This window comes from Schistocerca piceifrons, chromosome 2 (genome assembly GCF_021461385.2).
Source record: "Schistocerca piceifrons isolate TAMUIC-IGC-003096 chromosome 2, iqSchPice1.1, whole genome shotgun sequence".
NCBI classification, from domain to species: domain Eukaryota; kingdom Metazoa; phylum Arthropoda; class Insecta; order Orthoptera; family Acrididae; genus Schistocerca; species Schistocerca piceifrons.
Window position 1 is genome coordinate 380,062,911 of NC_060139.1, and position 18,304 is coordinate 380,081,214.

Below are 18,304 nucleotides of genomic sequence, written 5' to 3' on the forward strand. Positions count from 1 at the left end.
ACTGAAAAAAAAAACAGTGGGAACAGCAACAAAAGCATAATGTACACAACACTGAGTGACATTGGAGAGAACTACATTGTTCTTAACAACATTATGCTTTTGACCGGACAACGACCTTGCCGCGGTGGTAACGCCGTTTCCCGTTAGATCACCGGAGTTAAGCGCTGTCGGGATGGGCTAGCACTTGGATGGGTGACCATATGATGTGACGAGCGCTGTTGGCAAGCAGGCTGCGTTCAGCCCTTGTGAGGCAAACTTGATTGAGAAGTAGCGCCTCCGGTCTCGTAAACTGACATGGCCGGGAGAGAACCACATGCCCCTACGTATCCGCATCCAGTGATGCCTGTGAGCTGAGTATGAACCCGTGGCCGGTCGGTACCGTTAGGACTTCATTCGGTCGTCGCTGAGTGTGCGTTGAGCAAAAACAGCAAACATGACACGCGTTTGCCTCCACTGAACTATGTGTGGAGAAATTTTGGGAGCCTGTATCTGTTCGTTGAATGCTACGCTCGTTATCAGTCCGCGATTGTTCAGTAAAACGACTTTTTCATTCGCCATATCAGTTTTTTTAGAGGAATTTTCCTGTGTTACACCTGCACTACTTTCCACGAATGTGAACACAATAAAGGATATTATTTTCTATTACTATTATTATAAAGGACTTGCACAAGTTTTGTGCTATACATTTCTGTTAGCAGTAATGAACACTACTAACAAAGCAATATTAATTCACTTCACACACACACACACACACACACACACACACACACACACACACAACACAGCTCTATTAATGTTCATCAATTGCTTTCCCTAAGGTGTTTACAAAATATTGTGTATGTTTGTGAAATCTTATGGGACTTAACTGCTAAGGTCATCAGTCCCTAAGCTTACACACTCCTTAATCTAGATTATCCTAAGGACAAACACACACACCCATGCCCGAGGGAGGACTCGAACCTCCGCCGGGAGCGTACAAAATATTTTGATTTTCCGTTTTGTAATGAGTTGGTACATACACCCAATTTAAGAGCCCCAATGACGTGTTAACGAGGCCTAGCGTCGTCGGAAACATCGTTTTTTTCCTCATTACAAACAATATATTGCTTAATGTGTCATTTAATACACTCCTGGAAATTGAAATACGAACACCGTGAATTCATTGTCCCAGGAAGGGGAAACTTTATTGACACATTCCTGGGGTCAGATACATCACATGATCACACTGACAGAACCACAGGCACATAGACACAGGCAACAGAGCATGCACAATGTCGGCACTAGTACAGTGTATATCCACCTTTCGCAGCAATGCAGGCTGCTATTCTCCCATGGAGACGATCGTAGAGATACTGGATGTAGTCCTGTGGAACGGCTTGCCATGCCATTTCCACCTGGCGCCTCAGTTGGACCAGCGTTCGTGCTGGATGTGCAGACCGCGTGAGACGACGCTTCATCCAGTCCCAAACATGCTCAATGGGGGACAGATCCGGAGATCTTGCTGGCCAGGGTAGTTGACTTACACCTTCTAGAGCACGTTGGGTGGCACGGGATACATGCTGACGTGCATTGTCCTGTTGGAACAGCAAGTTCCCTTGCCGGTCTAGGAATGGTAGAACGATGGGTTCGATGACGGTTTGGATGTACCGTGCAATATTCAGTGTCCCCTCGACGATCACCAGTGGTGTACGGCCAGTGTAGGAGATCGCTCCCCACACCATGATGCCGGGTGTTGGCCCTGTGTGCCTCGGTCGTATGCAGTCCTGATTGTGGCGCTCACCTGCACGGCGCCAAACACGCATACGACCATCATTGGCACCAAGGCAGAAGCGACTCTCATCGCTGAAGACGACACGTCTCCATTCGTCCCTCCATTCACGCCTGTCGCGACACCACTGGAGGCGGGCTGCACGATGTTGGGGCGTGAGCGGAAGACGGCCTAACGGTGTGCGGGACCGTAGCCCAGCATCATGGAGACGGTTGCGAATGGTCCTCGCCGATACCCCAGGAGCAACAGTGTCCCTAATTTGCTGGGAAGTGGCGGTGCGGTCCCCTACAGCACTGCGTAGGATCCTACGGTCTTGGCGTGCATCCGTGCGTCGCTGCGGTCCGGTCCCAGGTCGACGGGCACGTGCACCTTCCTCCGACCACTGGCGACAACATCGATGTACTGTGGAGACCTCACGCCCCACGTGTTGAGCAATTCGGCGGTACGTCCACCCGGCCTCCCGCATGCCCACTATACGCCCTCGCTCAAAGTCCGTCAGCTGCACATACGGTTCACGTCCACGCTGTCGCGGCATGCTACCAGTGTTAAAGACTGCGATGGAGCTCCGTATGCCACGGCAAACTGGCTAACACTGACGGCGGCGGTGCACAAATGCTGCGCAGCTAGCGCCATTCGACGGCCAACACCGCGGTTCCTGGTGTGTCCGCTGTGCCGTGCGTGTGATCATTGCTTGTACAGCCCTCTCGCAGTGTCCGGAGCAAGTATGGTGGGTCTGACACACCGGTGTCAATGTGTTCTTTTTTCCATTTCCAGGAGTGTATGTCAGATCGATAGAAATTCCATAATTTCTCTGTTAACACATTCAGTTTGACTATACTTGCGACAGAACCAAAATGCAGGTTTCCAGCAGCCTCGCAGTAAGGTTGCTGTATCACGGAACACATTTTACAGTATGTTCTGAACTATAACGTAATGAGATATTTCGAACAGAGCGACCTCCTTCACATGAACCCGTGTGGCTTCAATAAATATCGGTGATGCGAATACCAACTTGCGCCCTGTTCACAAGACATCCTGAAACCCATGGATCAAGGAGTCAGATTAATGTAATGTTTCTTGGCGTCCGAAAAGCTTTTGACACAGTCCCACAACGACACTTATAAACGAAAATACAATCACATGGGGTATAAAACGAAATTTATGAATGGATCGATGATTACTTACTAGGAAGGATACATCATGTTATCCTGGATGTAAAGTAATCGAGAGATTTATAAGTAACTTGTGGCGTGTCCCAGCATCCCAACGCTGTGTGTTGGGATACTTATTGTTCATATTCTATATTAGTGGCTTGAAAGACGTTATTAACAGTAACCTCACACATTTTGCAGATGGTGTATTGTCTACAATGAAGTATTGTCTCGAAAAAGTTGCACAAATATTGTCATGTCTTGATAAGAGTTGAAAGTTCTGCAAAGAGTGGCAACTTGCTTTCAGCGTTCAGAAACGTAGAATTAAAAAGAAACGTAGTATCCTTAGACTACAATATCAGTGCGTTGTAAATGGTACCAGTCAATTCAAACATGTATTTGAATGCAAAAATTTGCGGGGCTGTGGAACGGAATCGTGATATAGTCTCAGTCATAGGGAAATCAGGTTGCAGACTGGTTCATTGGTAGAGTACTAGAAAAATGCCGCCATTCTACCCGAGAAATTGCTTACAAAATGATCACGTGGCCCAACCTAGAATATTGCACAAGTATGTGGAGCTCATACGAAATAATACTATCAGAGGTTATTTAACGTGTACAAAGAATGACAGCACCAATAGTCCAAAGTGTGTTTTTCCTATGGGAGAGAATCACAGAAAACGCTGAAAACCTGAACTGGCAGAAATTTGAAGAAATACTTAAGCTAATGCCCGAAAACCTCCATGGAAAGTTTCAAGAAACATAATAAAGTGAGGAACCTGGATACATACTACAACCTTTTACGTACCCTTCACGTAGGAACCGTGACGACAAGATCAGATTAACTACAGCGTGAGAGAAGTATACAGGAGGTCATTATTCCAGCGATCAATATGTGAAGGGAAACGGAAGAAACACGAGTACGTCGTAAAACTGACTGTACCCTCTGCCATGCAAATACACAGGGTGAACAGTAATAAAACCGACAAACTGGCAGGAAATGGAGGGTAAAGGTCCTATGAACATGTGTGCGGAAAGGGACGGTGTGTGCGCGACAACGATAAATCGCCCCGGGACATATAGTACAGAGCTGCATCGCAGCCACGTCACAACATATGTTCATAGTGGCTTCCATGAGATGGAATGCCACGCAGGATACACATAATCATACTTTGGCTTACACGATGTTGGCTGGCCCTTTGTCTGGAGCTTGTACTACGGTTCGCCTCAATATCCTGTAGATCTCAGTCCTTCAAATCTGGTGTACGCATGGTCTGCCGCCTCCCTTGCGCTATCGTCTGTCTGAAAGGACCCACAATCACTCAAACGTCCTAAAAGGACTTGAAATGTTGTGTGACGTGTTTGGTGTCTGTAAGGGTACTTGTTTTGCTATAGCCTTGCTGCCTTTCGACTGTTTCCATCTGCTTAATGATACACAAACACCATCTCGGCTTGTTCCCTACATTAATACCGGACCACTCTGCTGCATACAGTACGTTCCGACAGTCACACAGCCTGCAGCACCCAGTGAAGGCACGGCAGGTGATCAGAGGAGCTTTCATTCGTCAGTACCATCTCCGGACACATGTTCATAGGACCTTCTTTCCTCCATTTGCAGTCATGAATCCGTCCTTGCAGTTTGCAAGTTTTATTAATGTTCACAGTGTATAATTGTGGTACAGACATAGACTCGCGTGACAGTCGATCTCAGTTGCTTCTGCAAGGACTGCTGGCGCCGTGCGTTCTACTGTCACCGTCAATAATTATCTCCCATCTGAATATCACAACAGAGTGATATGACGTCTTCCTTGAGGTTGGGTATGCAACATAAAATGAATCGTTTAACAATATTTTAAAATTGAAACAAATTAGCACTCGGTCTCAATTACTTTTAGTCTTATTGCCAAGGTTTCAACACTTCTAAGAGTGCCTTCATCAGAATTAAACAATTAAAATGACATTTTTATATATTTTGTGACTAAAGCCCTTCTGGCCTGTTAATTATTTTTATGTGACATACTGCCTCTGTCTTTTGTTGTTAGTCAGTACTTACACTTTTTATATAAATATGTCTTTTCCTATAAATATGTGACTATGAAACAGGCCATTTTAATTGTTTAATTCTGATGAAGACACGCTTAGAAGTGTTGAAACCTGTTCAATAAGACTAAAAGTAATTGTGACCGAAAGCTCATTTGTTTCAATTTTAATTTAGAAACGCTCACTGAACCAAGTAGCCCTGTCCAAAACTTTGTAACAATATTTTGTTTGTCAGAAGAACCGAACTCTGTTTTCCATTGATGCAGGCCATCGTAGTGGGGAGTATTTATCTGAACTGATTTTCATCAAACTTTACAGAACCAAAACCAAAAATATCTGCCAAACACGAGAGAAAACTTACTATATGCGCACTTCCTGACACTATCGTGGACTGCATTAAGGTTTTCTGTGCGTCTTGTCACTACCTGAAACAAATGACTAACCCTCTGCCATCCGTAGCATTATCTTCACTGCAGCGTGTAACCCTTCTCTACCTGTACTACAACCACCTTTCCCCCTCCTACATCTTCTCACTGGTCGAGCGCGCTTCCGCAGTGCTGACCCACCTTGGAGGCCTGCACTGCTGCTGGTGTCAGGACAGGCGCCGGCGGTAACGGCGCTGACGTCGACGCCCGCAAGGCAGGCGTCGCGGCGCGCGTGGCAGGAGCTGGGGTAGGTACGTCCGGACCAGCACACCGCGTCCTCTGGGCCGGGCAGGGGGCACGCCTGCTCACACTGCGCGGAGCACAAGTCGCCCTCGCATTCATCTGAAACGTGGACAGAACAATAAGCAAGATTAGAGTCTGAGGTCCCGTCGACAGCGCGGTCATCAGATATAGAGCACGAGCTTGGTTTGACAAAGGGCAGGGAGGGAAATAGGCCATGACCTTTTCAAAGGAACCATCCAGGCACGAGCCTGGGGCGATTTAGGGAAATCATGGAGAACCTGAATCAGGATCGCCGGAGGGGGAATTGAATCGTCGTCTAAAGGTTAACAGTGACTGTGCTCCTAGTTTATAGTGAAGTGTTGCGTTCTCCATTCTACCACTGTTGTTGTTATTATAGTCTTCAGTCTAAAGACTGGTTTAATGCATCTCTGCCGGCCGGGGTGGCCGAGCGGTTCTAAGCGCTACAGTCTCCTGCCTCGGACATGGATGTGTGTGATGTCCTTAGGTTAGTTAGATTTAAGTAGTTCTAAGTTCTAGGGGACTGATGACCTCACACGTTAAGTCCCATAGTGCTCAGAGCCATTTGAACCATTTTTTTGAGCTGAATCAAAAGCTCCTTGTCTTACAACAGGCTCTAGATCACGTACGCTTAAACAACAGATAGAATTTGTTAAAGTAACAAAATGAAAAAATTTCTACCACAGCGAACAAAACAGTTAATACGGGAAATACACTACTGGCCATTAAAATTGCTACACCAAGAAGAAATGCAGATGATAAACGGATATTCATTGGACACATATATTATACTAGAACTGACATGTGGTTACATTTTCACGCAATTTCGGTGCATAAAAGCTGAGAAATCAGTACCCAGAACAACCATCTCTGGCCGTAATAACGGCCTTCATACGCCTGGGCATTGAGTCAAACAGAGCTTGGATTGCGTGTACAGGTACAGCTGCCCATACAGCTTCAACACGATACCACAGTTCATCAAGAGTAGTGACTGGCGTATTGTGACGAGCCAGTTGCTCGGCCACCATTGACCAGACGTTTTCAATTGGTGAGAGATCTGGAGAATGTGCTGGCCAGGGCAGCAGTCGAACATTTTCTGTATCCAGAAATGCCCATACGGGACCTGGAACATGCGGTCGTGCATTATCCTGCTGAAATGTACGGTTTCGGAGAAACTGAATGAAGGGTAGAGCCACGGGTCGTAACACATCTGAAATGTAACGTCCACTGTTCAAAGTGCCGGCAATTCGAACAAGAAGTGACCGAGACGTGTAACCAGTGGAACCCCATACCATCACGCCGGTTGATACGCCAGTATGGCGATGACGAATACTCGCTTCCAATGTGGTTCACCACGATGTTGCCAAACACGGATGCGACCATCGTGATGCTGTAAACAGAACCTGGATTCATCCGAAAAAATGACGTTTTGCCATTCGTGCACCGAGGTTAGTCCTTGAGTACACTATCGCAGGCTCCTGTCTGTGATGCAGTGCCAAGGGTAACCGCAGCCATGGGCTCCGAGTTGATAGTCCATGCTGCTGTAAATGTCTCGAACTGTTCGTGGAGATGGTTATTGTCTTGCAAACGTCTCCATCTTTTCACTAAGGGATCGAGACGTGGCTGCACGATCCGTTACAGCCACGCGGATGTGATGCCTGTCATCTCGACTGCTAGTGATACGAGGCCGTTGGGATCCAGAACGGCGTTCCATATTGTCTTCGTGAACCTACCGATTCCATATTCTGTTAGCAGTCATTGGATCTCGACCAACGCGAGTAGAAATGTCGTGATACGATAAACCGCAATCGCGATAGGCTACAATCCGACCTTTATCAAAGTCGGAAACGTGATGGTACGCATTTCTCCTCCTTACACGAGGCATCACAACAACTTTTCACCAGGCAACGCCGGTCAACTGCTGTTCGTGTATGAGAAATCGGTTGGAAACTTTCCTCATGTCAGCACGTTGTAGGTGTTGCAACGGGCGCCAACCTTGTGTGAATGCTCTGAAAAGCTAATTATTTGCATATTACAGCATCTTGCCCCTGTCGGTTAAATTTCGAGCCTTTAGCACGTGATCTTCGTAGTGTAGCAATTTTAATGGCAAGTAGTGTACTTAAACGTTACTAACCTAAGCACATCACATACATCCATGCCTCAGGCAGGATTCGAACCTGCGACCGTAGCAGGCGCGCGGCTTTGGACTGAAGTGCCTAGAACTACTCGGCCACAGCGGCCGGCCGTGTCTTCGTCCTTATATATGTCTGCAGCCGCCGTTCGCTCTTGTTACTTACGTCCCTCGGAGCACCACAGTTGCCTCGGCGCTTGATTTGGATAGCGCCATTTTGCCATGCACGTTATATCATAACCCAGCGGTACACAAACAGTTTACGAACTTAACCTAAATAGACAGTAAAATGAAAGACTTTTCTTCGAACACTTTTATTTTTAAAATGATGATAGATGTAAAAGACGAATGATATTTAGTGTGTGTGTATTGTTAGAATGAATGACGAATGAATTCGTGGTGCATCGCAAGTGCTACCCGCAACTCCTTCTCAGATAAGAAAGCAAACTATCTACAGTGAGTGCAGACACTGGTTACAAAACATGCATCCACTGCCATTACTCCTCTCCATTGTGGTAATTGATTGACCTGCACACTGCAACCCCATCTGAAATCAACCATGTTCGGATGTGAGCACTATACTTACTATTTGTCAATCCTTACTTCTGAACTGGCAGAAACTGGACCACTTCAGACTGTTAATGCTTTGCCTCGAACCACTCAATGATAATAATAATAATAATAATACTGTGTACAGCGCTATACTAGCCCTTATGTAATTACTGCTGCGTCGTGCTGTCAATTAATTCATTTACCTATTTTGGAGAGACTAATGAAGCAATTTCTGGACTACTGCAGTTACTATTTACAAGCTGAAGAAGACATTTTCCAGAGATATCTAGCATTTGTTATGTAACTCACTTTTATCATCAGCGATGTACTGGACAAAGCACAACATACGTGTGTAGTGGGTGGACTATGTGAGGAATCTGTAATTCCCACCGCATTAATGCTGCTAATTGAGAAAAAGTAATTATTGATAACTTATGTAAATAGTATTAGAGTCTTACAAAATTGTGATAATAGTAATGATATTCTGAAAATTATTTAGTTTCGTGTGTGAAACAGAATCGAATAGATTACATTTTACCCCTCAGAAAATTTCATTTCGCCTCTCAGCGACTAATTGTCCCCAAGGTTGAGAAACACTGTTCTAGATGCTCGTCATCAACTTTCGCATCAGTTCTGTGGTGTAATGGCCAGTTACATGTTCATTTCTTTCATAAACTGTAAGATAGCTGCCCTAGGAGAAGGATGCGGAGCTTGTCCCACCAACCAATGTGCTACGAGCCAATTAGAAGTTTTTCTCTCAGCGTCCTCCGCAAAAGGACCTTGAAGTGCGTGATTAGCAGAAGGATCCTTTGCCGCGCAGCAGTACTCCAGAAAAGTATGGACAAGCATAGAGTCAACAGTATCTTTGGTAAATTTAGTAGTATTCTGCCAATAAAACAATCTTTGGTTTGCCTACATCACAAAATTTTGTATACAATTTAAGTTCTTCGTTACTGTAATCCTTAGGTATTTAGTTAATTCTACAACTTATAAATTTGTATGATTTGTCTTTTACTGAAATGTAAAATTTTTTGTTGGTAATCAACGTAGAGGATGTGACACTTTTTATTGTTTGAAGTCAATTGCCATTTTTTTCATCGTGCAGATATAATGTCTGAATCATTTTGTAATTTATTTAGACTTGCTTATGACTTTATTAGAAGGTAAATCACATCACCTGCAAACAATGTCAGAAGGAAATCGTTTGTATAGATCAGAAAGAGCAGACGACCTGTAACGCTGCCTTGGAGGACAAAATATAATACTTTGGCTTGAATAGATAACTTCCCATCAATTAATACGAAAATGTGACATCTTTGAGGTATCGTATAACGTTGGAACATAGTATATGTTCGACAATCCTACTATAAATCGATGTTAATGATATGTGTCTATTATTCAGTAATTATTTCTATATAATGTGTAACTTACAGTCACCGTAGGAAGGCTTTAACAAATTTGTTTAAATAAAACGTGATTTGGGTACAAAAATATTTTACGAAGTGCTGTAAAATTACAGATTGAAACGAATGAGTTTCTTGGAGTTGCTGATGTATATGGTGCTAAGTTGGCTGTGATGAACTTAGTGTGCTAGAGTAACGTGGGGAATAGAACTACATTCTTCATTAAATGCAACAGTAGATGAATCACCCTGAGTTTCTGAAGAGAAATTTGAGGTATTTGGAGATGACATGGTGCCTGATCGACTACACTGTGGAAGGTGTGTGGCAGCAGATGGTGCCCCTCTGATGGACTTTGATCACCAACACATTATGAGCACCTGATTGACAGCATGTTAGTCCAACTTTGGAAGGCAAAATAGCAGCGATTCTGGTTGGCAAATTCCTTGATAGGCTTCCGGAGCTATATGGCGCAAGATGTCTCTGCACAGGTCACCCAGTTCCCGTATATTATGGGCCGAGAGTTTATGAGTGTGAAGTTGCCGCCCGATAGCTTCACATATGCGCTCAGTCGTGTCCAGATCAGGGGAATTTGGTGTCCAAGACATCATATTGAATCCACTATCATGCTGTCAGACCGCTGTAGCACGACTCTGGCATTCTGATACGGACAGTTATCCTACTGGAAAATATCATCTCTGTCAGGCAAGATATCAAGCAAGAAGGGATGCAGGTCGACTGCAGTTACGTTCATGTACTTTTCGGCTGTCATAGTTCTGTCGATTGCTACCATATGTTCCGCGGAAGCCCAGATGAATATCCCTCAGAGTACAATACCGTTCCCACCAACATATATCCATGGTTGACGGCATATACGGACACGACCACCGGCCTGGTGTAATAAAAAACATCATTAATTCTATCAGACGCACGTTTGAATTGATTCGCGTTTAAATGTCAGTGATCCCGTGGCTACTGCAGCCGTAATAGGTACTGTTAGGGGTCATAATGGGAACACGTTAGACGTGCCAGTCTGCTCTGCAGAGTGCGCAAGCCTTCGACCTGCACTTTCTTTGATGAGGCGTGGACGTCCGACACTTTCTCACCTATTTGTAGTTTCACCGTGCTTCAACCACTTTCTGTAGATGCTTACGAAAGTAGGGCAAGAACAACCTATTAGCCGTTTCCAAGATGCTCGTTCCCAGGCGCCGGGCCATCAAAGTCTGCTCTTTGGCAGTCATTCACGCCACTGAACTGCCCTATTCACTGCACATATTTTCGCTACAGTGATTCCTCATTCATCTTTGTTTCACTTATATATTTTCCTTACCACGTCACGTGCACACAAGGCCTCCAGTTCGTATTCTATCTAGAGGTGGACAGCGGTCTTAACATTTTGGCTCAACACTGTGTGTTGCTGTGAGCAAATGTATAGTTGCTCGTCAAAAAGGAAATAAGAAATTAATGTCATATTGCACTTCACTTCGTCAATTCTGTATCCCATACCAAATGAGGTACACTGACAGATTTTTTTCTTTTGTCTTTTATACGATATCTATCGTCTTCAGGGCACCACTCGCGCTAAGTAAGCAGGAAAATCCAAAGCTTTAATTTGACGCTAGATCCTCTCCATACCTTCCAAACTTCACTAGTGTTAACAAGTTCTCACTCCGATCTTTATTGCTGGCCGCTGTGGCCGAGCGGTTCTAGGCGCTTCAGTCCGGAACAGCGCTGCTGCTACGGGTCGCAAATTCGAATCCTGCCTCGGGCGTCGATGATGGATGTGTGTGATGTCCTTAGGTTAGTTAGGTTTAAGTAGTTCCAAGTATACGGGACTGATGACCTCAGATGTTAAGTCCCATAGTGCTTACCAATCTTTACTCTGCTGATATTTAGTCGTTCTGTAAGTGCCTGTGCGGTAACAAAGAAAATACAGGTCAACTACATTTACTTATGGTACATACTTTACAGGGCGAAACGAAGCGTGCCTCCTTATTCCGTAGAAATCAGTAACATCTATTATTTAATCCTGCTTTAAGTGTTTGAAAATGGAACAGAAGGTTAGCAGTTAGGATCGGGATTCGAATTTACTCATGCAAAGGGGTACGTCGCTTGATGAAACATGTTTTCGGCTCGCCTTCTCAGTTCCTGTAGCGCGTCTTATGTAAAGCGCCATCAATTCAAAGCTGCCACATACTAGGCCGCGCTGAAAAATAATGTCTAAGAAGTTTTCATGCGAAAACCCCTAAAACTTTTTAAATAAAACAAACTTTATTAACATTCTGCATCTCTATTCTTCATGTATACATATTTATTTCTCAACGTAGTCGCCCATAGTCAACCAACCTCCCAACGAGAGAGCAGTCTGTTGATACCATCATTGCAGAATGTCTGACTTAGCTGACGGAACCACATCCACACCTTTGCTAGCATCGCTTCATCACCATCAAAGTGCTCGAAGGTGTTCTTTAACTTATGGAAACAGATGAAAATCAGTTTCAATCCTAAGGGCCCGGGTTTGATGCCTGGCTGGGTCGGAGATTTCCTCCGCTCAGGGACTGGGTGTTGTGTTGTCCTAATCATCATCATTTCATCTTCACCGAAGCGTAAGCCGCCGAAGTGGCATCAGATCGAAAGACTTGCACCCGGCGAACGGTCTACCCGACGGGAGGCCCTAGTCACACGACATTTACATTATTTTAGATGAAAATCGGATGGTGCAGTCGGGACTATATGGAGGACGACCGATGGCAACGAACCCAAGGCGTTGGATTATTGCAGACGTAGCAGCGCTCGTGTGTGGTCTGGTATTGTCTTGCTGAATAAGAGGATGCTCCACGTTTGGACTAACTCTCATTTGGTGCTTTCAATTTTCTCGCAGTACCATGCAGAGTTAGTGATGATACCTTTAGTCGTGCATTCAAAATGTACCACACCTTGAGTATCGCAGTACGCTATGAGGATGACTTTGTGTGCTGATGGCATGGTCTTGAACTTTTTTGGCACCTGAGATCCTTTGTGGCGGATTTCCATTGATGCTACATTGTTTTCGGGCTCAAAATGCTGAACCAACCTTTCATATTCTATCAGCCTCTCCCTCAGAACGCAAAAGAAATGGTTCACAGATGTCCAATTTTTTCTGCTTCATGTCAAGAGTCGGCATTCGAGACACCCACCGTGCACACAATATTCGGGGCCGCAGTTCGGCAAGGATGACCTGTACCCGGTCTCGTGATATGCCACATTTACCTGAAAGATGTGTCTGTGTTATCCGACGATTTTCTCAGATGAGGTCACAACCTGATTCTGATGAGCCTCATCGAGTGCCGTACGTGGCCGTCCACTCCGACCACCCTCTTACACACGTTGAGATTAGCATCACCGTTTCCTTCATTAGGAAGGCGAACAACTCAACGTCTCACATCACTTATGTCGATACAGTCATAACCGTTCACTGCTTTAATTCTTCCGTGGATTTCATTTGGAGGCACGTATTATGCGGTTAGAAGCTCCATTACAGGACGCTGTTTCTCATGCGCTGGCATGGTGACTCTAGACGCAGCCCTGTTACACCCTACAATTCGGAGCCCTCTAGCGGCAAAGGGTTGCAGCTTCGGTCAGCGAAGTGAGAAAGTCGACCGAGTAACATACACTCATGCTCATAAATTAAGGATAATTGCAGAGTGTGGTGCCACACAAAGTGGCACTACACAAAACTGGCACTAATAGCATAGGCACATAGGGAACACACACGACACAGATCTGTAAGTCCACGGAATTGGTGATAAGTTGAGAAAACCGTCCCGAAATACATGTGCTACAAAACGCCACTGTTTCCTGCGCATGTACCCCGACATCAAAATGGGATATGATCACCATGCACACGTACACAGGCCGCACAACGGGTTGGCATACTCTGGATCAGGTGGTCGAGCAGGTTCTGGGGCACAGCCTCCCGTTCTTGCACCAGTGTCTATCGGAGCTCCTGAAGTATCCTAGGGGTTTGAAAACGTGCAGTGATACCTCGACAGAGAGCATCCCAGACGTGGTCGTTGGGGTTTAGGTCTGAAGAACAGGCAGGCCACTCCATTCGCCTGGTATCTTCAGTTTCAAGGTACACCTCCACGATGGCAGATCGGTGGGGCCGTGGGTTATCATATATCAGGCGGAAGGTGGGACCCACTCCACCTCTGAAAAGGCGGACATACTGGTGCAAAATGACGTCCCGATACACCTGACCTGTTACAGTTCCTCTGTCAAAGACATGCAGGGGTGTACTTGCACCAATCATAACCCCAGCCATCACCAAACCACGATCTCCATACAGGTCCCTTTCAAGGACATTAATGGGTTGGTATCTGGTTCCTGGTTCACACCAGATGAAAACTCGGCGAGAATCACTGTTCGGACTATACCTGAACTTGTCCGTGAACGTAACCTGGGATCACTGTTCCAGTGACCATGTACTGTGTTCTTGACACCAGGCTTTACGGCGTCTCCTGTGACCAGGGGTCAGTGGAATGCACCTTGCGGGTCTCCGGGCGAATAAACCATATCTGTTCAGTCGTCTGTGGACTGTGTGTCTGGAGACAAATGTTCCAGTGGCTGCGGTAAGGTCCCGAGCAAAGTTACGTGCAGTACTCCGTGGCCGTCTGCGGGCACTGATGGTGAGATATCGGTCTTCTTGTGGTGTTGTACACTGTGGACGTCCCGTACTGTAGCGCCTGGACACGTTTTCTGTCTGGTGGAATCGTTGCCATAATCTTGAGATCACACTTTGTGACACATGGAGGGTCCGTGCTACGTCCTGCTGGTTTGACCAGCCTCCAGTCGCCCTAGTATTGTACCCCTCATAACGTCACCAGTATGTGTTCTTTGAGCCATTTTCATCGCACAGTCACCATTATCACGTCTGAAAACGTCTGCACACTTACTTGCTGCAGCGTACTCTGACATGTATCAACACACCCCTGCGTATGTGGACTGCTGCCAGCGCCACAGTGCGACGACTGCAAGTCAAATGCACCGAGGTGATTTAAACCAGCAAACCGCCCATCAGAGCGTCGTTTCACCATGTATCAGCATTATCCTTAATTTATAAGCATGACTGTATATGGCTTGTAATACCTTAACCGATATTGAAAACAGAATAAAAAATTCGGAGGCATTACTTTTCAGCAGGTCCTGTTATTTCCGGTCTTTGCCTGAGTGACTTACGTTGCAGCAGTTGTAGTAAAATGGAAGTGGCCTAGAAAATAGTTACTAAATTGCCTGCTACGTCTCCTGTGTCTCTTACAGGAACGGTTGTTATTGACATTATTGCTTCGTGAATAGCCACACCCAAAAATTACCGTTTAACTCTCTGAGTTAACGTAATTTCTGACGGTAGAGCTGAGGAAATAACGTTTCTTCTTCCTCCTAAGTTTTCCACGTTAGTGTTAGGAGCTCCGCAGCTGTCAGAGTGCATTAAGCGGTAATCTGTGAGACCTACCCTGAGACGAAGTCTGCCGTGTCTGCTAAAATGGATCGTGTACGCGGAACAGGAAAACGGTCGGCGCGGAGGGGGGGGGGGGGGGGGGCGGGGGGGAGGCGCATAAAATAGAAACAGCAAATGAGAGACGAGAGCAACAAAGGAGTAGGTTCAGTGGCTTCCCGAAAGGCGGGAAACCACTCCAGACGGCACACATTTCCTCTTTTTTTCTCAGACCAGAGAAGTACTGACAGTAATTAGTTCTCTTTCTTCCCGTCTTTTGAAACAATGTAGGATTAGGACGCGAGGTCCTCCAGGGAGTGCAGACCAGGAACCTGCATTCTCAGCTACACCAGATAATTACGTGCTCGGAAGAAAACCTCGCGACGTTTCACATTATACGGAATATGTTATTATCTCATTAGAGGTACTTTTCTTTCAAAAATTGGTTGTATTCGAAGTAAGGACGAAGGTCAAAGTTTAATGTCTCGTAGACAATAAGGCCGCTGGAGACTTACAGGATGTATTAGATGTTGTATTAAGGTTCGTATTTCAAAATTCGAGGTGTATATCAAATTTGTACGCATTTTGTTTAGCGAAATTAATGCTAGCTTTCATCAGTGCTTAAAAAGGGTATGAAGTTACAATAATGTGCGTCTTGACTGTTTCTCTGGATATTGTTACAAGTTTTCGGAATATTGTATTTTCGATCGATAAAATTCTTGCACAGTGTAGGGTAGTGAGTTATTGTTCATATATCCGTATGGTAGCTATTGTTTTCGCGTCAGTCGAACAGTGAGTGGAGGTGAATAATGAGCGTTGAATGCTACAAGCTGCTCTTCCAATAATTGAGTAGACGTACGCGTCAGAACACGGTCATGTTTTGCTCATACTTTCCAGTTCACGTCTAATCACGCTGGTGATACTGCCTTTAGTTTTTCTGATCTGTCAGACTCACTAGAGAATAATGTCTCAGCGCAGTATTGTGCAAGACTGTGAATAAAACTGTGTTCATCACAAGTAATCATTTTCACTTAATAAATGGATAGAGGAGGCATTTAACTCTTGTTTTCAAAATTTTATTGATTTGATCCGTGAAATATGCAGGAATCGGTATTGTATTGAAGATATAGGAGTGCCATTTTGCAATTCAGCAGTATGAGAAACCCATTCCACCGAAGGCAGGCTAGTCTAGAGTTTGAACTAGACAATTTTTTGACAATTTCACTGGATCTTTTTATTTTTTATTTTTCAAAGCAAATGTGTGTTGCTAGTGGAAACGAGTTTTCCAAATCACTGAAATAGATAAAAAAAGATTGACTTTGCTCGGTTTACATCTCCAGCAAAAACTCCCATCCAAATTTGGCTACTCCGTGAAATTTAATATGTTTTGAGATGATTCTTTAACATCTTCTGTCGCGCGGGAACTGAACAGCGGCAGCAAAATGAATGGTGATTGTCCATTTGCTGCACCGTCAGTATACCCACTAAAGCGATAAAATTAGCTTTAGATTGAGAAGAGGGAGTTCCTGTCGCCCCAGGGAATGGAATAGCTCCGTGTGTCACGTGACTGCGCTATCCTTGGTCTCTTTACCGGGCGTCAGCTGATTGTCAACCACAAAATCGGCGCTTGCGGAACTTCATCTCTGGTATTGTACGAGCACTAGGCTTTCCCACCGCTACTGTGTCAGGGATGATTACCTCGATTCGCTCGAAAATGCTGCAACCAGAGTCCGCTGTCAAGGGTATCAACATGTCGACCACTGGGGTAGGCGTTGACTGTGACGATTACAACAACGTGTAGATGGGCGCAGTGCACCCTGCAGCTCAGTGCTGCACAACAGCCAGTGAGGAGCTGTACCTTCTCTCTATTCGGTACAATACTGCTCCGTACATGTAACTCTGATCATCGCACGCTAGAGGGCATACTGATTATCTTGAGCGTAGGGACAATTCAGTTATGCTCTCGCCGCATGAAAACAGATTGCCTGGAGTGATGAAGTGCTGTGCACTTCGATACATTATGATGACATAACCCCAGTATGTCGAAGACAGCAAGTGACTACCCATCCAGCTTGGTAACAGGCCACCGTTCTGGTTAGGGGCGGAGGAATTTACATATTTACTTACGTGGGGTGAAATGGTGCCAGATCAGATGCACCTGTTTGTCTGTCTACTCCACCAAAAAGGCGACATGCACCTTCAGAATAAAATACAGTACCTCATAGAATCAAAACAATAACACAGTAGCGTGAGGGACACGTCTTATGCATTCATAGTCTCTCGGGTTCTGTGGAAGGTGCACTCCCATCTGTAGCTGAGGTGGCGTTCGACTCCGCGGTAAGGAGGTTCGAACCCTGGTGATGAAAGAAATTTAAATTGCCAGTATTTGGCCGGCAAGGAGAGGATAGGTACTGGCGCAAGACTCCTCATCACTAGTCGTTGCACCAATGTCCTGGATTAGCTTCCAAAACCTTTCCGCAGTGTCTCACTGAGAGGGGGCATTTGACAATATTGATGATGATTAGTCCATTTGATCGAGACTTTAAGCTTGGCGGACCGCCCGGTGCTATTCGAGAGGAACAGGCTATGCGCCGGCACTGCGTTTCACTCTCTCCCTTATCATCACATAGCACAAACATAACGCTTCCATCACACCCACTTGCATTCCACAAATCTACATACAACACAACCGTAACATATCTAGGAGGACAGCGGCCATTGAGTGTGAAGGAAGAACTCGCTTTCCGAGAGGCTGCTGAACTCCACCATTGAGATTTCCCAGCCAACAATGCCACGCCTCTCATCTCTACTGGGGCTGTTTTAAAGCTAAGAAGTATAGAATCGGTATCCTCTGACTTATTGTTCAATCCTATTGCCAACATTTTGGCTATTGTTTCGTCTTTCAAGACGATGCACGAAAACACCGTTCTCAAATCGTGAATACCTTGCTGTAGGGGGTAGGAATCAACAGAACAGAATGGCCTGCGGCATCGGCTGTCATAAACTCGAACATATTTGGGAGCGGGTGGAGCTTACAGTGAATCATTAGAGGAACGTTCCTCACGTAATGGATTCTCTCACGCCGTCCGTCACCGAAGATAGC

At 45.4% G+C, this 18,304-nt stretch overlaps 1 protein-coding gene across 1 annotated transcript in view; it reads right to left on the minus strand.

Annotated features, from left to right (window-relative positions):
- LOC124775412 (agrin-like) overlaps positions 1 to 18,304 on the minus strand; it is a 187,581-nt gene that overhangs the window by 127,699 nt on the left and 41,578 nt on the right. The window contains exon 5 of the mRNA XM_047250245.1: positions 5,526 to 5,726. Within this exon, the coding sequence (XP_047106201.1) occupies positions 5,526 to 5,726 (201 nt within the window). The remainder of the gene's footprint in view (positions 1 to 5,525; positions 5,727 to 18,304) is intronic.